This window comes from Syngnathoides biaculeatus, chromosome 4 (genome assembly GCF_019802595.1).
Source record: "Syngnathoides biaculeatus isolate LvHL_M chromosome 4, ASM1980259v1, whole genome shotgun sequence".
NCBI classification, from domain to species: Eukaryota; Metazoa; Chordata; class Actinopteri; order Syngnathiformes; family Syngnathidae; genus Syngnathoides; species Syngnathoides biaculeatus.
Genome location: NC_084643.1, coordinates 11,154,344 through 11,181,482, shown reverse-complemented (window position 1 = coordinate 11,181,482; position 27,139 = coordinate 11,154,344). Strand labels below are relative to the sequence as shown.

The following is a 27,139-nucleotide window of genomic DNA, read 5'->3' as shown; positions in this document are numbered from 1 at the left end:
TTACAGAAGTCCAAGTTAAAAAACGAACAGCTGTGTGTGTGCGCCCACAGCCTCTTATTTTGGCATCTTCAGAGATAACTAGTCACGTTCAATAGGAGTCAGCACGCAGCCGCTGGCGCTGATAAAACCCAAATGAAGTTCACGTGTTCCAGCCACGAGCTTCCACAATTGTATCGTGAGAAGAAAAAACATGACATACTGTATGTCTTATTTCAACTTCGTTCTTAACTATCGCGTATGTTTTTTTATTTTTGGATTGGGGGATAGTCTAGACATTATGAACACGAGGAGGGCTTCAGTGTTTTATGGGCTTACCTGCAGGTCAAATGAGGTCACAAGCTATCGAAACAGGAACGAATTGATGAGGTGGGCTGTAATTCGCAATCTTCCCCACTAGGTGGCACAACCTCACGCTTGATGTGTTTTCATCTTCAGCATGGAAGATGAAATACTGAGACCTTTTTGGATGTTTTCACCTCGTGGTCGACTTTCTTTTGTTGCCAGCTGTTTAGACCTTCATGGCTGTGTATTGAAATGTTTACACTGTTACACAAGCTACACACCGGCTCATTCGTGTTTTTGTCCCGTGAAAATATAAAAATGTGACAAACGTGTCAGGGGTGACCTTTCTTCAAGAATACACTCACTTTATTCAAACCGCATTCCTCCACACTAACGTCAGCAATTCGTACATTCAAAATGAAACAATACAAAATCTTGTCAGTGTGGCAAAACACACACACACACACACAAAAAACATTGTCATAACGTGGACGCTGCTCCCTTTCACAGAAAATCAATTATTGCACACACCTCGCCAGTCGCGTTCCGTCACGGCAGGACGCAAACGTTGCTCTGTCATCCCGAGCTCGGAGGCAGCATGAACTACAACACTACGAGCCAGCATCATGGAAACGAATTTCTGCAATAGAAATATTTGTACAATCGTCTAACAAAAGAGGCGCACATTCATGGGACTTGACATTATTCGTTGGGGGGGGGGGGGGGGAAGACATCTACAATGACGTCACATTGTGCTGTTCAGTGGTCTTTTCAAACATGGGAGGAGGAAAAAAAAAAAAGAAAATCTCGACAAGAGCTCTTTACAAACTACATTTTTTTATGTTTCACTGTAAACGGAAGAACAACAATACGGTGTGATAAAAGTGTCACTCCAAAACTGAACTTGATCATTTGCATGCACGTGTCACAGTTTCGCTTTGTCTTCACATTTGGTGTCATGATATTCGTGTTTTTATGGGGGGAGGGACGGAACTAATTGGAGCCTTTTTTTGGACAGTGACGATACAGGAAATTATGGAATACATTTTGGGGGATCTACCATCGTAGCCTTTCAATTTTGAAATGTTATCTTGAAAGCGGTCGTGGACTATATTAGATTCCGCGGGTCTGAATCAGTGGTCTGCGCTTTGCGCAAAAAGCCTTTTTGTAGAATTAACCAGGACTTAGCAAGCTTGCAAAACATCTGTACAAAAAAAAAAAAAAAAAAAAAAAAAAAAGCTTCAGCTTTTTCTCACCACAAAAGTCCGCGCAGCTTCCATTCAGGATGGAGCGCCGGCGTCACAACACGCAGATTAGACTCTTGCCTTCGTCTATCTCCTCCTGCACTTTGTCGCCGGAAGTGGCGATCTCGGCCTGCGCGGACAAAACGGCGCACAGGAAGGCGGCCAGGGTTCCCCCGACGGCCGCGTAGAACGCCCAGCCGAGGGAGCACAGGGCCGGCCTGAAGGGGGAGGCCTCCGCGCCGCAGTAGCTCAGCACCTTCTCGGAACCCCAACCGGCGGGGTACAGCATGAGGCCCACGAGGAGCAGGAGGCCTGGAGGGGACAGTCGAGTCAACAACAGATCCCAGGTGGGCCGCACGAGTCGCGCAGCCGAGCGACGACGTTCGAGCGCCCCGCGTGCCCAACCGACACCAGCCGCAACATTAGGGACGTTCCAACGCGGAGTTTTTGGAGCCACGAGACGAGAGAAATCTCGCGACGCAACACACAAAAAATGTCGGAAAGCTTGATGTGTTGAAATAATGATGAGTCGTCAAAGCTGCAAAAGACCTCGACTCTTTGGGCCGCATCTGGACAAGCAAGCCCGAAAACAAGTTTTCGTCACGGTTTTCACTTCAGGTCAGCGATAGCCACTCGCGGAATTACCCTTATTTCCGAAGCGCTCCTGATTATAAGCCTCACCCATACATAAGCCGCACGTGTGTAAAAGCCGCCAGTGCCCACATTGAAACCCAAGATATTTACAAACAAAGGGTTTTCAAAGTTTGAATACCTTAGCTTAGCTTAGCTTAGCTTAGCTTAACATAGCAACAACACGGTAGAACGAAAAGGGCTGGTAAAGGGAAAAAAAAAAAGAAAAAAAAAAATCATACTGGAACTGCCGCGGCAGCTACACAGTAGCAACACGGTACCACAGCACTAACAGGGCCGGTTAAAATTAAATTAAAAACATACCAGTAAAAATCACTGAGCTGCAACACACTAGGGTGGCGCTAACAGGGCCAGTTAAAAAAAAAAAAGAAAAATACCGGTAAAAATCACTGAGACACGGCAGTAACACAGTAGCAACACGATAGCACAGTGCTAACGCTAGAGCAGTGCTGACAGGACCGGTAAAAGAAACATCTCAAAAAGGCGCGGCTCGTAGGCCAGAAAGTACGGTACTTTGCCGACTATTGTGTCTAAAAAAAAAAATATGAGCTCGTGAGCGCAACTTGACCGGAGAGCGTCGAAGCGCGTCGACACGAAGGAAATCGCTCACCTGCGGCGGCCTGCATGAGACCGCAGATGTTGAAGATGCTTTTCCTCAGGATGCTCTGGAAGCACACGCTGAAGACGGAGAGGCAGGCCACCACTCCCAGCACCAAAATCCCCGCCGCCAAGAACAACATGGCCGCCCGCCAGAAGCCGCTGGCCACCTCGCCGAAGGTCCCGGCGTAGGGCCCGCAGCTCACGCCCCCTCCCCGGGCGCCGAGGCGGAGGCAGCGGCTGTAGAGCCCCAGGGAGGGCCGGAACCCCCCGGAGTCGGAATCGTTGCGGGGGAAACCCAGCAGCCAGTCGGGGCTCATGAAGGCGATGAGCTCGGCGAAGGCCACCAGGATGCTCAGCAGGGTCCACAGCATCGAGCGGCAAGTGACGATCGCGTGGCACATGCTTGCGGCGCTCTTGCAATCAAACTTTTTCAACTTGCAACTTTTTGCGGAATGAGGTTGTTTTTGATTCAGAAAATAGTTTCCCCGCTTCGCCTGTATTATTTCTTCAGTTCCGGGGCGCCGAAGCAGCTTCCCTCCGCCATGGTGCGTTCAGGAACTCACACCTACAGACGCACAAAAGGCAACTGTGAGCAGAGGTCAGGCGGGAGTCGCAGATGTAAACGAGCGCATTCCCGGACCGCGACGACTCATCCGTCTCCTCTCGTGTTTGAAACCGGCGGTCATCATGGAGCGCGACATTCCCACAAACTCCGCTTCCCCGGCCGGGCTCAGCTTCCAGATGTCACGCTCACACGCGCGCAAATGAGCTCCCTCCCGCCGTCGTATGAGTCACAAACTCACTTGACCCGTCGGTAGCCCTGCTCGGGCGGGTCTGGGGCCCCCCCCCCCGCGGTACATCGGTCACGACCGGCAAGCCCACGCAGAGTACAATGCACAGAATCAAGACAGTTTGTGCTGCGCCACCTGGCGTGTATGCGCCTCGGTCGCTTGTGGCCTGTATAATATATTCATAAGACACAAAGAAGACTTTCAGCAAACTACGGTAACGTTGCAAAAAGAATATGAGCCGGTGACTTTTGTTAGATTGTATGTCTTCATGTGTTGGCCCACCGTTTGTGTTCAAATGTGAGAGCGATGCCACAGTATTTATTTCACCATCTCTGACTTTTTGCATTATTTGGCTAAAAGGCTTGTTTTAAATTGACGGTGTGGAATTTGGTTGCTTTGACAGCAAACCTCAGGTGGGCTTGGCGATAAACAGGTAGAAGATTTTTTTTACGATCAGACAAACTGCTGCCGGTTCTGACGTAAGATGAGTTGAGTACACAGTCACCATACAGCAATCGTGCCTCAGGTTTGGGCTCACAGGTCAAAGCGGATCACAAAATCATCACTGTGACTGCTCGCATCTCAAAAATTCCTAAAGTCAAGTCACTCGTATCACTTCACACTAACTGAAGGCACTGCTGTAATGTTGGGGGGGGGGGGGGGTGGTCAAACCCGGCGGCAACCTTGAGAAGCCACGCCTGATGGTTTACATTTTTCTGCTATCATCAGAGACAGTTCAAGGGAAAAGCGTAGCAGCCGCAACATGAATATTCTCTTCCACGTACATCCGAGGTCGACAGAGTAGAACGAAACAAAATCGCAAGGCATGACAACATCTGAAGAGCCAGAACTACCAACGACGTGAAAATGAAATCAAAACCGTGCTACACAAACAACTTCTGGGCATTTGGCTGTTGGCTGTCAGGTTGTGCGAATGTTTGGGCCGGGCCTCCTTCTATTCTGGTCCTCCCGAGCCTCGGCGGACTCGATTGTCACAGCGTGCGGTTTCACACAGTGGCAATCAACCCGACTCAATCCAAGCAGACAGGCGGGTGCATCCCGTCTAAACGGCGGGCGGCTTTTGCGCACGTGCGCATTAACGCTAACGTAGACACGCTGGCCGCGACGTGCGCGAGGCGTGTCCTTGCACGTTTGCTTGTTTGCTCGTTGAAGCCACCCTGGTGGATGGAGTCACTGCTGTTTCCAAGGTGATTCTATACCGTATACACGTCTAAACCTCACTCTGTCGACGGTATCAAGACGAGCATGACCACAAATGAGCAGCTGGATGGATCTTAAACACACTTTAGGCGGAAGTTAGCAGACGCCTTGAATAAACCGCTAATGCAGAAAAGAACGACAGGCTGTAAAGCCAAAACGTACGATTATGTTGACATTTATGATGATTACGGTTTGAACTGGAAAACGATCAAGTGACCGTCAATAGTGCACGCTTTCAAAGTAAATCTCGAGTGCTTTCTAATCTGTGATTATCCTTTTCTGTTTTTCGTGAAACTTTGGAGACATTTTGATGGAGAATCTGACGATGCGTAGATAGATGACATCACTACACATCAGATATCGCAGTTCCCGTCCACTTGCATCAGGTCCAAAGGGGCTACGAGTCGCTACTCAGTTGCGTGTACAAAGATGGAGTATTCCGGCCTCGCATATCATGATTGTATACACGATGTCTTTGGCATTGTTGAACATAAGCAGAGTGAGTTTCTCAATGCGGCAGCGCTAAACCGCAGATGTTCGGAAAGTGGACGGATGGATGTGTAGCAGTACAGTCAGTGGTAAGCGGGCTCCTCGTGGTCTATATTTGAAGTCCAGTGCAAGTCATCGTCATCTTTCCATGACGTCTGTGGTGTGGTGTTGTATTCCAACTTCAACATCTTTCCCGATGCTGATTTTGGCCGATCAGAAACACTTGATACCCTTCGAGTTGGACGCGGGAAGTGCAAAACGTGGACCTGCGCCTTCTCGCACTCCTGCAGCGACAAGTCCCGACTGGAACGCGCGGCGGGGCCTCCGACGGCCTGACGGCGGGCCGACACTAAGCCGAGAGATAAAAACCCGCTCGGGTGGCTTTTACAAACAATAACACGTTCTCCAGTAGGTCTGTGTAACGTTAACAGTGCGGTTCCATCGTGGAATGTGCACTTTTCAACTATTATTATTTCACGGGTGCCTCCCGGATGAAAGTGACCCGACTTAGGACTTTCGAGCACCGTGTGGAGGCAGGCGGGGAAATGGAGTCGGCTCGCTTCTCAACAAGCAGCGACTTTAATGCCGCTCACATTTCACGTTACAAGTTGTATATCTAAAACATCATCATTTTCCCTTCATGAAGTTTGTTTAACTTATTGCTAGCTAATAGCTAATGCAATGGTGTCACGGTGTTAGAACTCTTGAGCCAATGGATATTTCAACACAAATGGTGGAGCAACAACTACATAAATAACTAATAATATTCATGGCCAGAAATTCTTTGGATTCTTTTCACGCGCGCATCCCCGCGACGGCCGTAAATAGGAGGCCGGCTTGCTAGAACGCGCCATTATGTGCGTGCGCTCGACGTTATTGGCCACACCCGAGTCAAGCAATGTCTTTTTTGTGTGTGTGTGTGGGGGGGGGGGGGGGGCACGCCGTCACACTGCCTCGCGATCGACGCAGTGAGCACCCCCCGTCTAACTGAATTTCCTTTGACATGGCTCATGACGTTGACGACTTTCGACATAAATACGCTCGCGGTACGGCAAGAAGCTCGGAACCTGCACTTTTGGCGTCGCTTCCGTACACGTTCAGTACGTTTGCGGGTGAATGGTGATTGTGTAGGAGCGGGCTTGTTTTGTTACCAACGTTTATGAAATAAACCCGTAAATTCATGTCAAGACTACACCAAATAAGCGACGTCTTTCAATATCGATTTTTCGTGCTCGACTGTGCAGATTTGCGAGTGGGCCCATCAAGTTTGAGTGACTGATACATATACACACACACACACGTTTCTTTATTATACTGCCCTAAAGAGACCGAGCTGTGCGTACTACAAGGAGTAGCAATATGTCCATTGAATGAAGGCAAAAAAAATGTGGCAAAAATACTCTTTACATTCTATTTAATAACATCGCTGTACATTTTTATGCAGTACAATATTATAGAGTGCTATTTACCTCATGAAAAGTGTTTGGTATTTCGAGAGAAGCTAGAATAGATTAATGAGATTTCCATTGATTTCAATGACGACGCGCGATCAGGGAACAAATTCAACCCGTATTTCAAGGCGCCGCTGTACAGTATCGGCGTTCTTACTGGACCTGCTTTTGTGTGCACCTCAAGAGCAACACTTGACGACTTGGACACAAACTGCGCTGCACTCGTGGGAAGCAACGCAATGGCGCTGGACTACAAAAACGGCTGTAGGGGGGTTTATTGCCGATACAAATCTAACGTAATGTTTATGATTGTGGTTGTTGTCGTTTGCAGCAGTGCACTCATAGAGGGAGACGTTTTAATATTGGATGAGCTCGTTGAAAATGGGGCAATACATCAGAAGCGGCTGTCTGCTGATGTTTTACTTAACCACTGAAAAACTAATATTGAGGGGCTGAAGTGCCAGGCTGAACTGTCCATAAAGGAACATTTTATCATACAACTCTTGTGCTGGGTCTGATTAGATGGTGTGTCTAGTTGCCCCGGTAAAGTAGCCCGTTAGCGTACAATTTATCTAAAGCGGGACACAAACGATAGCGATGACCGGGCCAAATGTAGGCATTTTTCTCTCTTCTGATCAAAGTCAGCAAAAGTCTCCAAAGCGGAGGTACTTTGACGTTCAATCAATACGTTTGCATTTCATCTTCAAGTACAGGTTTAACTTTTGTCTGTAATATATTTTCATTGAGCCAGGCGTTCGTGTGTAAAACACTCAAGAACCACCGTTCCAAAGGATTATCCTGGGTGGTATCCTGTGGCTTTCCTTCCGGATCCGCTCAGAAAACCGTCGGGCCCAAAATGGTACGTGTCAAACATGCTAAAAATGTAGGATTGTAAATCCTTAGACGAGGTCACTGAGTACATCTGCGCCGTCGCAAAATGAGGAAGTGTCTCCAAGCTTCCGTGGTTGCTGGATGCAAACCGAAGTCCAACTGTCGAGTTTTTGTCCCTCAGACAATCGACGCAATAAAAAAAAAAAAAAAAAATGACAAAAATGTTGAAAAGAGTGCGTGTTTACCCTGCTTAACGTAACCTTGCGGAAAAGCTCGTAAGAACAATGAAAAATGTTTTCAGGCAAGCCCAAGCCACTTAGCAGCTTGGCTAAATGGCCTCAAACCAAAACCAAACCAGACCAGACGCGCCTTCGCCATCTTGCAACACACAAGACACCAGGAGCTGATTTCATTTCTGTATCTACAAGAGTTTAACTTTAAGAAGCCCGTGGTTTGCTCAACAAAGTCAACACAATCACTAACAGGAAAGGTTTTGGAAAACACAACACACCCCCGACCCACTCCATCCTCGTCAGCTTTAAGGTCATGTCATTTATCAGAAATATCCCAGTCGGACTTCAGCCAGCTGGCCATGGACCGATAACAACAATGCCAAACTGTTTTTCTCCATCCATGACTCGGCAGCTACTCGAGTGAAGACCTCATTCAACCGACGGCCGTCTTGCTCAGAAGTACTGTAGTAGCATCTCAAGCCAAAAGCTAAGCAGAGCTGCGGTGTTGTTGGACGCACACGTTAGCGATAGCTTCTCAACTTGTTTTTTTTAATAAGACAACGTTGCCATATCAAGGCTACTTTTACATCTTCTGGAGCTGAGTCAGAATAATATTTGTTTTTTTTTTTCTGAGGAGCAGTTTTGCCAAGTAAAGACTTATTTGAGAAACATTTTTTTGCACCACCTGCCAGGCTTTTAGGCCCAAGCACAACAAGGATGAACTCCTCCTTTGTTTTGGGGCCTTGTGATTCATCCTTGAAAAATGAAAAAAAAAAAAAAAAAAAATATTTGTTGTTTTTATTCATCAACGATTTTTGCCATAGAGAAGAAAAAAACAATTAAAAATCTGGATCGGAATGAACACTAACTACATACGCACATACTTAGGACACCTATCTGACGTATAACAATTTGAAATGACGAGGGCCATAATGTACGTGAAAATCTTTTAGCAAGTTGCCGGTGACAACACTTGCGACAGAGAGACCATTGATAAGAAGTGTAAAATCAAAATTCAACATCACAAAAATCTAAACAATGTCTTTGACAATAAGACTACTCCACTACAACTACACTCATCTACAATTCGTCCACCCTGGATCAAAAAAGGAAATTTCAAGAGGTAAAGTTTGTATATGTTTTCATAAAAGCTCTCCAACATTCTTTGGTCAAAAACAGACAAAGGAGAAATTATGAAAAGATGACAATCTCCATTTGTGACACTCTGGTTGAAGTCCAAGCATTTCGGGGTGGGTCTGTCTGATATTCCAGGATTTTTTTTTGTTTGTTTTTTTTAAATAAACAATAAATCTAGTGATTATTGGCGTAATTAGTGAGCTCCGGAGACGATGAGACTGTCGATTTTCACTCCGCCACATCCGGAGAACGAATGAACGCTGCGTGCACGAACCCACCGCTGATGAATGTCACCGTCATGCCAACCCTTACTTCATTTCACACATGATGCACTCCAGAGCCCAACAATACTCATACAAGCAAGTAAAAGTCCATTTTCATAACTCCCCCCACCCCCCATTTCTGCATTCCCTCCGTCAAGAAAAGAATTCAGCGCTGTTCTTTGCTCGTCTTTTCACTGAAGGCATGTCGTTCTGTTCTTATCAATGCTGAAAACTGCTGCTGCAAAAACATCCACACTAACCTCTTCAGCGGCTCACAATCTCCACAAGTTTGCAGTTCTCTGATGTACAGTATGAGAGGACAGCTGGATCAGAAACAACAATCGGGTACGCACAAACGATACAACGTGAGCTCTGTCCGTAAATCGGTTGGTTTCCCACTCGTTCCAAGTACAAAGGCTACATTCTTCGCGCCCGATTGAGACGACGTGTTCTGGCATGACGGCGGCAGACGAGCTGGAACATCAGATGGAATAAGGACACCTGGGCCCTGCAGCCATGACTCAAGAAGGATCCGTCATCGCGGATCATCTTTATACGCTGCACCAAACCACAAGCACGCCTTAGTCAGTCATTCAGGGAGTGCGTTAGTTGTGCAAGGGTCCAAAGGAAAACGGAAACAGTGGCGGTCGGATGCTACCCATCACAGTGATTTGACGGGCGCGTTTGCATCCGCGCGCCATCGCACTTGCAAATCTGCAGTCGAGCACGAAAAATCATGCACGGAAAATTTGTTACGAGTAGAAATACGTAGATATTGAAAGACGTCGCTGATTTTCTGTAATCTTGACCAATGTCCCCTCTTGAGCTGCGCCGCTGCGCAATTGTGCACTTGTCGCACACTCAGGGCACATGAAAACCGATCCAGCGCAGTGAACCGCAGCCTGACGTCTTTTCTTTTTTTTTTTTTTTTAAAAACACATAAGCACAAGGTCTTTATCGACGAGCTGCTGCTCAGCCTACTTCTACTTCCTAGTTTACCCGACACCGCCCCCCTCCGCTCTTAAAGGGGTACACACATAATTATAAACAGAACACACACCCTCAGCTTTATATCTGCGGGCATGACTGACCAGACCCGTACATTTTTCAAATGTGAGTGACTACTGATGTAGGATTTGAAATGCTGAGTAAATAGAAAGCACAGCAAATGAGCACCAGTTATGGAGAATATGGAGATGGAATATGGATAACTAAAATCTGTGAGTAATTGATGCCCACAAAAAGGTTTGTAATTGCCTTTAGAAGAAGGGAGCAAAGCACTTTTTTCCTCACTGAGGAAAATTTGGACGTACGAGTGACCTTCAGGCACTCCACCACGACACTACGATGCAACTTCAAGTCTTCAAGTACAAGTAACTGTTGAGTTTTATTGCCACGCTTGGGTAAAGTTTACTCAAACTAAACGTAAACACAGAATTATACGTTGTGTATTAAAGCAAAGCACTTAGCTTTGTCTTGAGTTTACATCTGCGCAACTAGCTTAATGCTAACACATATTGGGAAGCACCATAGACTAACGCAACTCACATCGATATCGCAGTAGTTACAAATAAAACCTCGAAACAACTGATATTTCACCATAAAGTTTTCGGCAACACATGCAGACCTTCAAAATTCTCCTTCAAGAAAGTCAATTGATGTTTTCAATCATTAATAACAGCATTTCACTTTTTTATGTACTGGTAATCACTTGTTTTTATGAGTTCTAAAGGTTTGGAAATCTGAACAAAATCAGCCATTCCTGATGTAACGCGTTCACATTTTGAAAATGACCCTGTTGGTCACCTGTATATAGAAATAGTGGAGTCTCCGGAGTGCCCGACACGACACAACCAAGGGAAACAATTTCAAGCCGTGTCAGAAAATGTGCCTTCAAGCGAAGCTCTTCAGATTTTGGCCTGATTGAGAGGACAGAAGAATAAAAGCCCCACACTGCGCTTGTCCACTCGTGACTTGCCACTTATGCCTTTATTTTTGGGACTGTTTGGAGTTGGGTTGGAATACGTCTTTCTTTTGTTACTGTTGTTGTTGTTGTTGTTTCTGTGTTTTGTGCGTGCGTGCGTGCGTGCGTGTTGGGGGCTACTAAACGTTTCATTATTGTGGTTTCACTGTTCATAGGCCATTGTTGAAATGCTCCAATTTGATCAATTCCATGACCCTGAAATGAATCTGCAAGACTGGATTTTTGTCTACGCGGTTGTTGAGATCTGTTATTTGGCTCGGCTGCTTTTGTTGTTTTTCCAAACACGGCGGCGCTAAGCAAGTGAAGTTGGATCTGCGTCAGTCCACGCAAAAGTGACGCTTAAGGGAAAGTTAACTGATCGTTACGTGCGCAAGCTTGCGAACGAGCTACGCGGCTCCCTCATCGGCACTCGCGGCGGTCTTGGTTTTGTGGCGTGAGCGTGGCCCTCCCCGCCCGGTAGAGACATACGGAAGAATTCTCAGCTCAATCCAGTGAAACGTCCGCGGCACACAAGAGGATCGTCGGGGTACGGTGCACAGTGTACTTGTGAAATCATTCCCAAATTTCATGAGCATTCCCATGCGTTGCGTGTGGGAATTAAAGCGGGGCTCCTGATCTGCTCCCACACAAGCCAACAAAGGCCGCTCAGAGACTCACTGACATCGCCGCCGCCGCCGCCACCCCCCCGCGAGCACAGAATGCTCGCCTCCATCCTCAAAGACGAGCCGCCGGAACCTTTAACCTTTTCGACCGAGTGAAGAGGGCCGGCCCCCGCCGCGACTTGGCAGTGGCCCCCAGCCCCTTTTACACTTTGTCACACGCACAAAGTCCACTCAGTGACCCTCACATCTCACGAACACAAAAGCAGGAATGACCCAGCCCAGTCTGTCTCAAAAAAGCAGAAAATGCTTTCAAGTCACGCAGTTCCTCAACGAACTACTAACTAGCATGACTCGAATAAAACCGAAATTAAGCTTGAGAGAGAGGGCGGAGTGTCCTTGTGCGGACATTTGGATTTCGTAGCTTGCCCTTGAACTAGGCAAGAATAAACAGGAGCGCTTTCCTGGTTTTGTTTAGTTCAGGGCCGTCGCAGCGCCTCCCCTCGCAACGCGCACGGCTCCGTGGGTGGCTTTCGGTGGCGCAGCCCCACAGCCCCCCACTCGCTTCGGAAGCACACGGAACTGTGGTGGAAGGAGGAAGAGGCCGCATGAAGCTGCTGAGCATGCACAAACGTGGAAAGGACGAGAAAATAAAAATAGGCCGAAAGAGCTTTCGAAGTTCAACGTGGAAGTTGATCTTCAACAAAAGTGCAACCTCGTAAGTGAAACGCACCTGAGGCTGTAAAACTTGGAATTTTTGGCCACCAGAGATATTCGTTTCTCTGTTTGGGCAAGTTGTGCAAACGTTACCTGGTCATCCCGGTGATACATGTTTTTTTTTTGTCTGGCCCTGCCAACGTCGATGCTCTTGCGGTTTTTTAACTTGGATGTTCTGCATAACTGGTCCTTTGTCAGAAAATATAGATTATTCCAACGTGTTCCGTCCTCCTGTGATTTTTTATTTTTTTTTTTTAAATCACAGTACAGACAAACTATCATCAATATCAATATTAGCGATGCGACTTTCCTCACATTGTTGTCGTTGACAGTCATGCAACCCCTTGCATGCACGTAAGTACGCAGCATGCTCGCACAATGTACAGTATATATGTATATTCACAAAATCTGAGAATTTTCAAATTTGAATCTGAGAATGTCACACGACTAACCTTTTTTCAAGCCAAACCTCCAACTGCTGCCACTTCAAAACATACAAAATAATTGAAGGTTTAGCCTGTGTTTATGTAGGATTACATTTTGACTAACGGCGCATCTTTTCTGCAAATAGCCAGAGGCCACCAAGAAAATGAGCTCCGTGATAGCGTTCCCGAGGATCTGCACGGATCTTCATGGCAGATGGCAACCCAGGCAGAATCCATGAGGGGGGGTACAACATAGCGCGCCAAGCAACGGGGGCGACAAAGGAGGAAGAAGGAAAAGATCCCGGTAAGTTAGTAAGCCATTTTAAACCAGCAAGAAATACTTTTCCAGAGCGAGGCGTGGCGGCCAAAATGCACGATTGTAGTCTTCCCAGTTCGACAGATGGATTTGGATTTTTCATTTGTCGGAGTGTTACGAATCCAACTCACAAAGAATGAAGCAGCTTTTAGCGGGTGTCACACTGGCAACCCTCCTCCCGGTTAACATTTCTAATTGACTTCAAAAGCCGTCATTGGCAGTGGATGACTTCGAAAACATGTGAGTCAGTCTCGGCAGAAAATGACTTTTGATACGCTGTTGTGATTCAAAAAAATTGGACTCTTTTCATCATATTTACAGAAATGGTAGACAATGGAGCAAGTCAAGTCCTGATTGTCATTTTCCAGCACCATCCAGATGCAGTGAAGAGCTGCCAAGATAGTACGTCAGGGTAATATGGGCAGAAAAGTCAAATGATAGCATATTTGACTTGATAACCTGTCTACTCTTAACTTGTTTAAGCATCTGGAATGAGCTCTCTGTGCACATCAGACAAATCTCCACTCTCCATTTTCTTTTGTCTGAAAAGCATTTTTGGTCCTTGGCTTTCAACTTAGCACGGAATTCCGCCCTTGTTCTAGAGTCTTCTGTCGTTTTTTAACTTTAGTTTTCTTTGACCGCTTTCCATTGTTTTGTGTGTTCGATTCGATTTTCATGAACACTGCTTGAAGTTCATTTCCGTTGTTTTGAAAGTACTCTATAGCTGAGCAAATAAAGGAGGCATTTACTTTTTTTTTTTTTTTACATACGTATCTGTACTTTATCATTATGTACAGCGCTTAGCTACTTAATTTTGCCACCCATGCAAGCTGATAGATAACTCAACAGTATAGCGGTTTACCTTTGGGATCAATTGTCACAGCACAGCCCAATGTAGGACTGTGATGCCATTGTAATATCATAAAAGCCTCCCAAATTTTGATTCCTCCTGAGTTGAACGTTACTCTCTCCTCGAAGTGAACTAAAAAGACACACACACACACACACACACGCATACCAAATAATGTCTGCAAACATGCTTCCTTCCCTACCTGCTGAACTGAAGCCAAAAAGCAGAAAGTCAACCGCCCCAAGGTTGCCTTCCCCGACGTGAGGCTCACCAGAAAGAAAGAGACACTTTTTTTGTTTGTTTGTTGTTGTTGTTGTTGTTTTTTTTTTTGCTCTGACCCGCACCTCTCGCGTCCCGCTTGGAGGTTTGGCTTCATTCACTGGAGTTTCTCTCCTTCCTCGGACCTCCTCCGCCTTCTCTCACTTCCTCCTCTTGCTCCGCCCTCGCTGTGATGACGTCGAAAGAGAGAAAAAAAAAAATAGGATGACGAACGGATTCTCCGACTCACAAAAATAACATTTGGTGGATTACCGTACGTTCCCCCCAGCCACACTTCCTGTAAGATGTCAAAATCATTGCATCTTTGCAAACTAGGCTGTAAATGTGAAAATCGAAGGACTGCCATTCATTTTCTGATCCGCTTATCCTCACGAGGGCGGCGGGAGTGCTGGAGCCAATCCCAGTTGTCGTCGGGCAGGAGGCGGGGCACACCCTGGACTGGTCGCCAGCCAGTCGCAGGTTACGTGGAGACAGACAACAGTCGCACTCACAATCACGCTTCTAATGGCCAATTAATGTTGCATATTTTTGGGATGTGGGAGGGAAACCGGAATGCCCGGACAAAAGCCACCCGGACATGCAAGCTCCACACAGGGGTGGCAGGGATTTGAACCCCAGATAAAATCCAAATCCTTCAAGAATAAAACAACAAAATAATAAAAATAAGAAAACATTTGAATTTTTGGGTGCTAAATTATTATATTTAGTACATGTAATTCTAAACATACTTTTTAATTGTGAAAAAATTACAAACCCATCCGTCCAACTTCTGGCGGTACGGTGTCGCAGCCGTATAGAGCGTTGGCCTCACGGTTCTGAAGACCGAGGTTCAAATCCCGGCTTCCCCTGCGTGGAGTTTCCCTGCTCTCCTCATGCCTACGTGGGTTTTCTCTGCGTGGGCACTCCGGTTTCCTCCCGCATCCCAAAAACATGTATGGTAGGTTAACTGAAGACCTGAAATTGCCCCGTCGGTGTGATTGTGAGTGTGACTGTTGTCTCTCTCCACGTGCCCTGCGATTGGCTGGCGACCAGTTCAGGGTGTGCCCCGCCTCCTGCCCGATGACATCCGGGAATGGCTCCGGGGCTCCCGCGACCCGCGTGAGTATAAGCGGCTGAGAAAAAAAAAAATGGATGGATGAATGGATCCATCCCAACTTGTGTCGCGTTGTGTGTCACAGGATCAAATGACAGAAGTCATATTTTCTGGTAGTGGCAATGGGGATGGAGTTATTCTCAAACGGTTTCTAAATCAAATTTGTATGCGACCGATCCAAACGGGGCATTTCAGTTTTTTGATTTCCTCCTTGAATGGGGCTGTCCGTGTGAGGGTTTTGCGTGTCATCACATCGAGAACCTGAACTTTTTAAATGCATGTATCTACAGATCGGATGCACAAAACTCCATAGTTTTGCTCCAGCTTCAGCAAATGTACGTTCCACGTCTTATCACCAGAAGCCACGTGTAAAAACAAACAAGTCTCCTCCGACAGTGACTCTTCACTCCCCTTTTTTCAGTGCCAATGAGTCCCAGCCTGGCCGGCCTCGAGTGCTCGTGGGGAGTCCGGCCTTGGCGTCATTTGGTCAACTTTTCGGGCTACTCGTCTCAGGACGTTGTGGGAGGTTTTGTGTCCGGACACGAGGGAGGACTCGGTTGGAAAAGCAACTTTGGTGGTGAGAAGACACGGCGAGGAAGTTCCGCTGCGCCACGGTGCCATTTGCGGTGCGAGGCGCTCGCTCGGAGATAAACATGCGTTTCTGTGTCCATTATAAGAGCATCAATTGTGGCAGAGTTGACCGAGGGGCTGTTCATTTGCCTTTAAGACGTGAAAAAGAACACAATGGAAATTAAAGATGAGTGTGCTATTACTTTCGGGGTCTTGGGAGGGTTAGGAAAAGTTTCTGGCGGCTCATTCTTTATCATGCATGGGAAAGAGTCCTTGAGTGGACCAAAACCGTAGACATAAATTGTATGTAATGTGCATACAACGGATACAAACACACTCACAACTTGCTAATTGTGCAGTGTTATTATGTGAAGGTCTACCATGTGCCCATTAAATGCTAATGCTAAATGCCCTTGTGAACTCGATACGCAAACGCAGATATTTTGCAGTTTGTCAGCTCAGGCACAAGGAACCTTTTATGTTAAGGAAGTCTTAACAACACCCTGACGTGGAGTTTTCACACTTCAAACTATTGATGTACAAACAATAAAATGTCAATATTTCATGTACAGTTTTGTTACAAATCTTTCTCACTATGATGCAGTAGATTATGACAGTGATTTTAACCACTGTGGTGTGACGTATTACATGTTTTGGTCTGAAAATTTAAATTGATGATTTTTGTGTCTCTTTGATTGTGGCAGACATTGATGAGTAGAACAATTTGATGATGTTTCAAGAGAGATGACGCACGGTACAGTCGTCCTGTCCCCATTTATTTAATACTCCTCCAAATTGTTCTAAATACATGTACGTATATTTCTGTATCTTCTCATGGAACAACACTGAAAAATTTTTGAACACTCAAACATCCATCCATTTTCTTAGCCGCTTATCCTCACGAGGGTCGCGGGGAGCGCTGGAGCCTATCCCCAGCTGTGGGCGGGCCACACCCTGAACTGGTCGCCAGCCAATCACAGGGCACATCGAGACAAACAACAGTCGCCCTCACAATCACACCTTGGGACAATTTAGAGTGTCCAATTAATGTTGCATGTTTTTGGGATGTGGGAGGAAAGCGGAGTGCCCAACTGGAGAAAAGACACGCAGGCACGAGGAGAACATGCAAACTCCACACGGACGGGTCCGGGATTGAACCCGGGACCTCAGAACTGCGAGGCCGACGCTTCGCAGCTGAGACACCCGTGCCGCCCAAAATAACTAATCACAGCCAAAATCATCTAAAATGCCGGCAATAAAAGTGAGCACACCCCTAAGTGAAAAATGGAAACCATTTTCGCTTGGTAGTGTGTTGTGACTTGTTGGTCTCAAAAAGTTCGAGTGTGGTGTCTTAAATTTGATGTCCGCCGCTCTCAGACTTTCTCATACTTGTCACCAGGAACTCAATGCATCTCCTTAAGGCAAAAAAAACTTTCAGAGGACCCCAAAAAATGATTACGGTATAATATGTGGCTGCAGTCTTGACACTTGTGCAAAAAAAAAAAAAAAAAAAAAACAACCATCATTGGATAAAATGTTTCATGACTTTGTGTAGGTGTACGTACTTTCGCAACTGTGTTGCCCGCAAACGCAGCAGAGATGTTTTTACTGTATTTGGTCATCCGAAACGAAGCTCAGAGCGCAAATATTGCGCTCATTTGCTTTCAACGCTTTCATTTTATGTAAGCAGCCTCTTCCGTGAACGTCAACATCTCACTCACAAATGCGAGGGAACGATCGCGAGCGACTCAGCCTGCGCGGATCGCAACTCGTATCCGCCCGCCCGGCGAGCCAAGATAAACACAACGCCGACACGCAGGTGACCTCATGGATTCCCAGCGGTTCCGAGGAGGCGAGGACAAACACAAATCACCCCCCCCCCCCCCCAACACACACACCAGGATAATCTTTCGGACACCTTCGATAAATTGGGCCTTCTGATCAAAGGCCAGACCGGAGGCACAATTCCATAGAAGGTCTTGGGAAATTCTTTGATTAATTAAAAAAAAAAAAAAAGGACAACAAATTCACAGTTGGCGAAATCGTTATTTTGAAGGTCCGAGGCACGTTCTGGATCACGCAAACCAACCGCTGCTCACAGCGCCCTCTGGAGACAGTTGCGGCTTTTGCACCCCCCCCAAAAAAAAAAAAAAAAAGGACAACAAATTCACAGTTGGCGAAATCGTTATTTTGAAGGTCCGAGGCACGTTCTGCATCACGCAAACCAACCGCTGCTCTCAGCGCCCTCTGGAGACAGTTGCGGCTTTTGCACCCCCCCCCCCCCCAAAAAAAAAAAAGGACAACAAATTCACAGTTGGCGAAATCGTTATTTTGAAGGTCCGAGGCACGTTCTGCATCACGCAAACCAACCGCTGCTCACAGCGCCCTCTGGAGACAGTTGCGGCTTTTGCACCCCCCCCCCCCAAAAAAAAAAAAGGACAACAAATTCACAGTTGGCGAAATCGTTATTTTGAAGGTCCGAGGCACGTTCTGGATCACGCAAACCAACCGCTGCTCACAGCGCCCTCTGGAGACAGTTGCGGCTTTTGCACCCCCCCCAAAAAAAAAAAAAAAGGACAACAAATTCACAGTTGGCGAAATCGTTATTTTGAAGGTCCGAGGCACGTTCTGCATCACGCAAACCAACCGCTGCTCACAGCGCCCTCTGGAGACAGTTGCGGCTTTTGCACCCCCCCCCCCCAAAAAAAAAGGACAACAAATTCACAGTTGGCGAAATCGTTATTTTGAAGGTCCGAGGCACGTTCTGCATCACGCAAACCAACCGCTGCTCACAGCGCCCTCTGGAGACAGTTGCGGCTTTTGCACCCCCCCCCCCCAAAAAAAAAAAAGGACAACAAATTCACAGTTGGCGAAATTGTTATTTTGAAGGTCCGAGGCACGTTCTGGATCACGCAAACCAACCGCTGCTCACAGCGCCCTCTGGAGACAGTTGCGGCTTTTGCACCCCCCCCAAAAAAAAAAAAAAAAAGGACAACAAATTCACAGTTGGCGAAATCGTTATTTTGAAGGTCCGAGGCACGTTCTGCATCACGCAAACCAACCGCTGCTCACAGCGCCCTCTGGAGACAGTTGCGGCTTTTGCACCCCCCCCCCCCAAAAAAAAAGGACAACAAATTCACAGTTGGCGAAATTGTTATTTTGAAGGTCCGAGGCACGTTCTGCATCACGCAAACCAACCGCTGCTCTCAGCGCCCTCTGGAGACAGTTGCGGCTTTGGCACCCCCCCCCCCCAAAAAAAAAGGACAACAAATTCACAGTTGGCGAAATTGTTATTTTGAAGGTCCGAGGCACGTTCTGCATCACGCAAACCAACCGCTGCTCACAGCGCCCTCTGGAGACAGTTGCGGCTTTGGCACCCCCCCCCCCCCCCCAAAAAAAAAAAAAAAGGACAACAAATTCACAGTTGGCGAAATTGTTATTTTGAAGGTCCGAGGCACGTTCTGCATCACGCAAACCAACCGCTGCTCACAGCGCCCTCTGGAGACAGTTGCGGCTTTTGCACCCCCCCCCCCCAAAAAAAAAAAAAAGGACAACAAATTCACAGTTGGCGAAATCGTTATTTTGAAGGTCCGAGGCACGTTCTGGATCACGCAAACCAACCGCTGCTCACAGCGCCCTCTGGAGACAGTTGCGGCTTTTGCACCCCCCCCCCCCCCCCCAAAAAAAAAAGAATGATTTTATCTTCACTCACCAAACTTAACAAATCACTTAGCAGTTCGTGCGGTGAAGTGGGTGCTTCTCAAACATTTGACAAGTCGGCACTTGGCTCTTCAAAGTTCCACCATTGGGACCAATGTTCACATCCATCGGGCCCACCCGAGAGAACTGAAAAATGAAAAATGAAAAAAATGGAACTTGCTGTTCTATTTTTAAAAACAAAGTTGGACAACTGAAGTGTACTCGCTCATTCTTTTATGGAACAATGGACCCAGTTGAGAATCACTTTGTGGCGCATGGAGCGGACATATCACAAAAAACTCATAACAGCCCCCCCCCCACACACACACACACACACACACACAGACCTACAATAGAAACACAATGATAAGAATGATAAAGCAAAGTTTTTAGGTGGTTATGTAAAAAGTTCATCTCTCTTCCTTTATTGAAACCATTTTAAATAGTATTAAAGCAAATGTTTTGTCTTATTTTGTCATGTACAATGTCAGCTTTTTATATACAGAAATAAAACTGAATTTTTACATTAAGGTAAAAACTATAACTGGAAGACACATGAGCCATAGTTTTAAGACAATGATGGGGGAAATTTTTGACACTCTAGGAATAAAATGTAACCATAAATTTGCAATTACTAGAGAAAAACAATGATATACATCTTGACACTGAATTTTAGATTGGATTGATTGATTGATTGATTAATTCTGCAATACCAAATATGTCGAGGACTTTTTTTTTTCTTCAATAAAGTAACTCGTTTTCTAACTTAATTCTGCTTCGGTATTGCAACAAGCGTATGAATTTTCTTTCAAGTTCATTTGTTTGAGAAGAAACTGCATGTACTGACAAATACGTACGAAAGCGCCCTCCTGTGGTCGGTTATTATATCTGCGGTGGTGGAAATGGTCCACGTCCATTGTCCGAGCTGCTTATCCTCACAAGGGTCAAGGAAGTGCCGGAGCCTATCCTGGCTAACGATGGGCAAAAGGTGGACTTAATGTCAACATATTACTCATAAATGTGAGGGAACGATTGCAGAGACTCAGCATGCGCAAATCGCGACTTGTCGCCGTTCGGCAAGTCGGGATAAACACAACGCGGACACGCGGGGGACTTCGTGACCGGTGCCGGGAATGGACCCTGAACTGGTTGCCAGTCAGTCACAGGGCACACGGAGACGACTCTTATTATCATCATTATTTTAAATGACATAAGGTACATCTAAAGTATCTTGGAAGAGCCGATACAAGAACTCTGCAAACTCTACTTGCGGTCTAAAAGTGTACAGCAACATCGTGAGAGGTGACTGAGCGGGAATCGATCCCACGCTGCCTGTCAGTCAGCCGGGGGCGTTTACCACTACACCATCACACAGTCACCTTGGTGGAAAAGGGCCGGTCTCCATTTTGTTTGGATTTCAAAACAAGTTATCCCATCGAAAAAAACAATACAAAGCAAAATACATTTGCTGCCATTCGAAAACATTTATTGGCTCTACAATGCTCTATTGCTCCAATACTCTACGTAACATTTTAGATTCCTCGCTAAAAGTGTAAAAATAAGTTACCACTATTAATATTAAAATGTGCGTACTGACGGCACGGTGGATCAGCTGGTTAAGCGTTGGCCTCACAGTTCCGAGGTCGCGGGTTCAATCCCGGATCTGCCTGTGTGGAAGTTTGCATGTTCTCCCCGTGCCCGTGTGGCTTTTCTCCGGGTGGGCACTCCGGTTGTCTCCCACATGCCAAAAAACATGCAACATTAATTGGAAACTCTAAACTGCCCCGTCGGCGTGATTGGGAGTGCGACTGTTGTGTGTCTCCAGGTGCCCTGCGATTGCCTGGCGACCAGTTCAGGGTGTGCCCCGCTTCCTGCCTGTTGACAGCTGGGATAGGCTCCAGCACTCCTTGCGACCCTTGTGAGGATAAGCGGCAAAGAAAATGGATGGATGGGTGTGCGTACTCACCGAACTGGGACATAGTGTCTCAGAGAGTCCATTTCATGCGTAAAACGTTTTTGTGAATAAAAGTACTGTAAAAAAAAAAAAAAAAAAAAAGGTCAGCAGTGCATAATAAGACATCCAACATTTGATTTTTTTTTGTTGTTGTTGTGTGGTTATTACTGCATCACACTTGCTCTTTTCGATCACTGATACTGATACAGTGATCACAAAACAAGCCAAGAGTGAAGCACTTGTGCTGTTGGGTCGCTCGCATCGAGGATGACCTTGCAACATTCATCGCATTATGATGGGATCCAATTTTCAATTCAAGCACGCGACGAAATAGATTGACACATTTCTAAAGAGGCAGCCACGCTCATTTCCGGAGGTAGAGGAGGCCAGTGCAGAGGATTGGAGCCTGATTAGAGAATGCACCAAAACCTGCTGACTTCTTTGAGCTCTCGGAGGCAACAAAAGGCCAACAGGTTGCGAGTGTCAGGCATACGATAACGTAATAACTTCATGTACGAGACGGGGTGGTCGGAAGGTGTTAAGCCATGTCACAGTTTACAACGCGGGTGTCAAACTCAAGGCCCGGGGGCCAGATGCGGCCCGCCATGTGATTTTATGTGGCCCGCAAGGTGTGTCAACTTCCATGATCTTTGTTCAAATCTGTACCAAAATGTCAACTTGTCATATCATACATGATGACGTTGAAAAAGCCATTACCCTTGATTGCTGATTCCAAAAGGAGTTGATGCATTGGTCAAAGATTTTGATGGTTTTGCAGTCATAATGGCCCTGTGACAGAAACTGTTACGACAATGTAGCCCGTGCTAAAAATGAGTTTGACAGCCCTGGTTTACAAGTCCCAAAACCAAGAAATCACATCTCAGGTGGGCCGTACCACTCTGCGCAGTATTTCCCAATTTTTTTTCCTTCTTCAGTTATTAGCTATGATGTGCCATTTTGATCTCCCAGCGATGAGTGTGCCCATGCACACTACGTCGCTAACAAGACCAAAAATGTCTACATTTCCACATTGGGGTGTTCTCACTTTTGTTGCTATTGGTCTAGACATTCATGGCTCTATGTTAAGTTATTTTGAGGGGGTAGCAAATGTCGACTCTGCTACAAGCTGCACATCGACTGTTTAACATTGTAGCCGCCTGTCCGTTGTTCAGTGTGCTCCCATGAAAAGCTATATTAGAATATTTATTAAAATGTGGTAGAATCAACTTTGTGAAATAGCGCCTGTGGTGTGCAGTTTGTGCAGCAGCATAGGACGGCTTCCATCTAGGCCCGCCACTGGATGGTGTACACTGGTTAGTTGTACCCGCTGCCGTCTCGCAGAAAATCAATTTATTGCTCCGTCTATCAAAACATGTCCCTGGCATAAATTGATTAGCGAGGACATATTTGCAGAAAAGGGCTATTTTTCAGAGCAATTAAGTCAAATTGGATCGTTTCCTGCACCCATCTTGTGATCTCTTATGGAATAACCCTATTACACATTAGACCTCATCAATAGTTTATTTGTTGAACGCATCACCTTTATTGTTTTATGAGGTCAATACTCATAAGAATGTTCCAAAATATTTATTTGTCCACACAGGGTACTTACGCTCTCATTTTTTCCCCCGCTCACAAAGTTAATGCTTTTCTCCTCATTTGGCCTTTTGTGCTCAGCAAAATTTGGATAATTTGTTATCCAACTTGAGCTGTGATTGGACCACAAGAGGGGGTGTGGGGGGGGGGGTTGTAAATAGTTGCACTCAGAATGAAGCAGCAATAAAACACCATAAAAATAAATAAGACTTGCTGTGATGCACACGGGAGAATTGTGCAGATCTAAAGCGTGATGCAAAGTTTTTTTTTTTTTTTTTTTTGGGGGGGGGGGGGGGGGGTTTGTTGCAGGATTAGTGCATGTCTTTTACTATCAGGAGCGCATGTGACGAGCCAGAAGGCTGAACTTTATCATTCGGGAGTAAAAAGTTAACCACGACTTTATCAGCTTGTCAAACTCTTGCTGCCTCAAACTGCATATTTTCTGATATATTTTGCTTGCTCATTTGGTTACCAACTTCCACCCAATCTCCTCCCCCCTTCCTTGTAGTGGTCTGCCAGTGCACCAGCCCCCCTCCCAATTTCAAAGCCTTCTTTAATCTTAACACTCTGGCCCACTTCAAACTGGCCTGGCTTTTCCCCTCTCGAGTCACAGCCAGTGAGAACTCGTTGTGGTTATAAATAATGATTAAAAAAAAAAAAAAAAAACATCACCCACTACTACAGCATCAGGGCCAAGAAAAAAAATTTAAGTACCACAATCAAAAGAAAGATAAACAATAATGAATATAAACTTGGAGTTATACGGATAAAGTTGAAATATTGCTCTCCCCCCCCCCCCCATACAGCCCAGCTCAGCTAACAGAAGTGTATCATTTATGAAAATTATCATTAAAGTGCCAAACGTTTGCAATGGGAAGCAACAGTCACCCTTTTGTACGAGGTTCATGAGGCCAAAGAGGATAAAAATGAAGATTTCAAGTGGAGGAAAAGCCTTAGCTTGAGCCCCAAACGGAGACGAGCGTATTGAAGCGTCGCGAGGTCAGTCGACGTGATCTTATACAGCTTTGCAGTCGAACTTTGGAGCCTCGCGTCAAGCTTGTCTGCAAAACAGAGTGGCCGTTAACCCCGCGAGGATGAGAAGTTACACATACACCGACGCAAATATACGTGCCGTGTCACGCTACGATGCTACATAGGAAAAAGGAAAACAACAACAACAGAACCTTCCGGCTGTGTTCTCGACACAAAAACATGACTCAGTGACATTTTCAATGCTACAATCAAGTCATTTCGCTGATGTATTTAAACATCACGGATGAAATTCTCCGGTTAACGCTCGACTGTGGTGGTGGTGGTGGTGATGGTGGGGTGGGGTGGGGGTTGGAGGGGGGGCTTTTTCTGCACTTTGCCTCTGTTGATAAATTCAGTGGAGGTGGTGTATCGCTAATCTCTCTCAAACTGGATCAACCCTGAACTAACAGCTCTGTGCCGAAGGTCAATAAACTATATCTGGTGTGTGCGTGCTTGTATACAAAAGGATTTAAGGACAGGAAGGTATTATAAGTTAACACCCCCCCCCCCCCCAAAAAAAAAAAAAAAAACAAAAAAAAACCAAAAACGATCTGCAACAGGAGTGTCCAAGTGTCATTAGGCCTGACCTCTCTCAACGCTATAACCCTTTTTGCATTCTAATTTTTTTAGCATGCTGGCATATAATGCCAATTTGAGATAAGTGCATGCGTCTTTGCAGACACCTCAAGCCAGAACATAGTATTGTGGAAACACATTATTACAGGTCGAAACACTGAAGCACTGAAAAAGGAATCGTAGGCAATGTTTAAAAAAAGAAATATTGCGTCGATAATGATTGAACTGAAAGAACCCCGTGGACATCCTCGCAGCTATAAAAAGATTCAAATGACTTTATCAATTGCTGCATGGCAATTTAACACTGGCGTGGGTACAAAATCCTCCCATTCTTCTTCATGGCTATAAAAAGTGGGAAGCAATTGAGCTTCAGCGGGATTTGCGCAAAACAAATTCAGAGTTGCTTGATTCCGTGCCCAGCAATTGGCTGGCAACCAGTTCAGGGTGTGCCCCAGCACTCCCGCGACGCTTGTGAGGATAAGCGGCTCAGACAATGGATGAATTCAGGGTTTGCTATTGCTGCGACCGGAAAACGACGCTGGCGCTGGTCAAGAAGGTCAGGACAGTTTCTGTTTTGTGTTATTATTATTAATACATTTGCTCTTATCCATCCATTTTCGGAGCCGCTTTTCCTCACGAGGATCGCGGGAATCCTGGAGTCTATCGCAGGAGGCGGGGGGCACCCTCAACGAGTCGCCATCCAATCGCAGGGCACACGGAGACTACAATTATTATCATCATTATTCCGCACGACATAAGGTACGTCTAAAGTATCTCGGAAGAGCCGATACAAGAATTCTGCACACAAAAGTGTAGAGCAACATCGTCAGAGGCGTGCTTCCAATTTTGATCCTGATATCTTTGAAATCTGCTCGAAGTCGAGCTCTAAACCGCAACGAAAGTTAACTAGTAGTTCACAAGTATACTGTAATGAATTGATCCAGCTCTTGTATTGGTTCTGGTTTGATGGTGTTAGTGTGCCTGCTGTCACGTCACGACTGAGTTCAATTTGTTGACATCTCGCAGTGCAACTGCCAAGTGTGCTGACTGCACAGTTGCAAATCGCAGCGCCCTCAACGTATAAGTGTCTTTTATTTTTTTTTCTTTTATATCATGGCACCTTTGGACCCAGCACGGCAGCTTGTTTTTCTGTCATAAAAGCCCCCACACATTAAATCTTTACTCCACAGATCCTGAAGTGCAGCCATTATAAGGCACCTTTTCATCCATTTGACATTGTGTTAGGAGCACTTCTCCCTTGCTGAGATAATCCATCCGCAGAGCAGACAAACATTCATGCCTAAGGAAAAGAACTAATGCAGCTCAAGTATATTTAAGGACCCTTGTGTTTACACTGGGTATCATTGAGGATCTGAACCGTAACTTTTAATTTGAAAAAAAATATGAAAAGGGGGCCCCCATAGCTCAGTGGTTAGAGCATTGGTTTGGGAAACCAGCGGTCGTGAGTTTGTGTCTCACTGGGGCCTCCGCTCCGCGAGAGGGGTTGCGTCAGGAAGGGCACCCGGCGTAAAAACTGTGCCAAACAAATGTGAGCGTCCATCTGAGATGCCACGCTGCGGCGACCCCTAAAGCGACAAGCCGAATTGTGAAATGAACTTCCAAAGAAATATCATGACACCCAAAAGGTCTCTCTGCCAGTGAGGCTCCCCTGTTGTCCAACATGAAATTGATTACCTAGCCATGTGCCCGGCCCGGATTGTGGGACCTACTTTAGTTAGCGTCCCGTCATATTTCGATCATGATCATGTTTAAGTGTACTTTGTTTTCATTTTTTAGGCTGGTTGGTGATAGAGGGGAAGCCGATCTCTGGATGATTGTTGAAGGGGATGCGTGATCTAAAACGTTTGGGGGAGGCTCACACGAGCACAACGCACCCTAACCCTAATTGTACTTTCAGAAGATTCCTTGTTTTCATCCAAAACCACGCATTTCCATCCAATTAGGTCTACCAGGCCTACAAGCCGCGACTTTTGTTCACATGCTTTCAATCCTGCGGTTCATGCGGCGATGCGGTGCTGGCGTACTGAAAGGCCTCTGTAGGCCGAGAATTACGCTAATTTTTTTTTTTTTTTTTTTTTTTCAGGGCTCGCCGTGATACCTGTGAAAATCTCTTACCTGCATTTGGTCATCCCAAATGTGCGTCTTTGTCCACTCCGGAATGCTGGAGCTTGCAGCACAGCGAGCCTACGCGTGTGATGGAACTGCGTGACAAAGTGGAAAAGTGGAGAAAAATCA

At 46.1% G+C, this 27,139-nt stretch overlaps 1 protein-coding gene, 1 long non-coding RNA gene and 1 other non-coding gene across 10 annotated transcripts; 2 read left to right on the top strand and 1 right to left on the bottom strand.

The window, feature by feature from the left end:
* Positions 1–74: 74 nt before the first annotated feature.
* Positions 75–27,092, bottom strand: LOC133499789 (LHFPL tetraspan subfamily member 2a protein-like). Of its 6 annotated transcripts, XM_061818126.1 has the most exons (7): positions 27,020–27,092; positions 24,164–24,336; positions 21,692–21,756; positions 19,739–19,872; positions 14,287–14,530; positions 2,788–3,342; positions 545–1,838 (listed from the first exon to the last, which is right to left on the bottom strand). In XM_061818126.1, the coding sequence occupies exons 6-7, from the start codon at positions 3,176–3,178 to the stop codon at positions 1,582–1,584; spliced, it is 648 nt and encodes a 215-aa protein (XP_061674110.1). In that variant the 5' UTR covers positions 3,179–3,342; positions 14,287–14,530; positions 19,739–19,872; positions 21,692–21,756; positions 24,164–24,336; positions 27,020–27,092; the 3' UTR covers positions 545–1,581. The 6 variants fall into 6 exon arrangements, 4 of the variants coding, with proteins under 4 accessions (XP_061674110.1, XP_061674111.1, XP_061674113.1 ...); XR_009794743.1 differs by lacking the exons at positions 19,739–19,872; positions 21,692–21,756; positions 24,164–24,336; positions 27,020–27,092 and adding an exon at positions 75–522 and having other exon boundaries at positions 814–922; positions 1,539–1,838; positions 14,287–15,753; XR_009794742.1 differs by lacking the exons at positions 19,739–19,872; positions 21,692–21,756; positions 24,164–24,336; positions 27,020–27,092 and adding an exon at positions 75–522 and having other exon boundaries at positions 814–1,838; positions 14,287–15,753.
* Positions 12,159–16,016, top strand: LOC133499792 (uncharacterized). Of its 3 annotated transcripts, XR_009794746.1 has the most exons (5): positions 12,159–12,494; positions 13,065–13,222; positions 13,302–13,474; positions 13,556–13,636; positions 15,747–15,790. It is a non-coding gene; the product is annotated as an uncharacterized LOC133499792 (long non-coding RNA). The 3 variants fall into 3 exon arrangements; XR_009794747.1 differs by lacking the exon at positions 15,747–15,790 and adding an exon at positions 15,878–16,013 and having other exon boundaries at positions 13,302–13,636; XR_009794745.1 differs by lacking the exons at positions 13,302–13,474; positions 13,556–13,636; positions 15,747–15,790 and adding an exon at positions 15,878–16,016 and having other exon boundaries at positions 12,170–12,494.
* Positions 26,297–26,370, top strand: trnap-ggg (transfer RNA proline (anticodon GGG)). The gene has a single exon. It is a non-coding gene; the product is annotated as a tRNA-Pro (tRNA).
* Positions 27,093–27,139: the final 47 nt, after the last annotated feature.

Bases quoted from the DNA above. Each gene is read 5' to 3' on its own strand.
- LOC133499789 (XM_061818126.1), bottom strand. From the start codon at position 3,178: ATGTGCCACGCGATCGTCACTTGCCGCTCGATGCTGTGGACCCTGCTG. The intron at 1,839-2,787 runs GTGAGCGATTTC...TGTCCCCTCCAG, and splicing joins TCTCATGCAGGCCGCCGCAG to GCCTCCTGCTCCTCGTGGGC.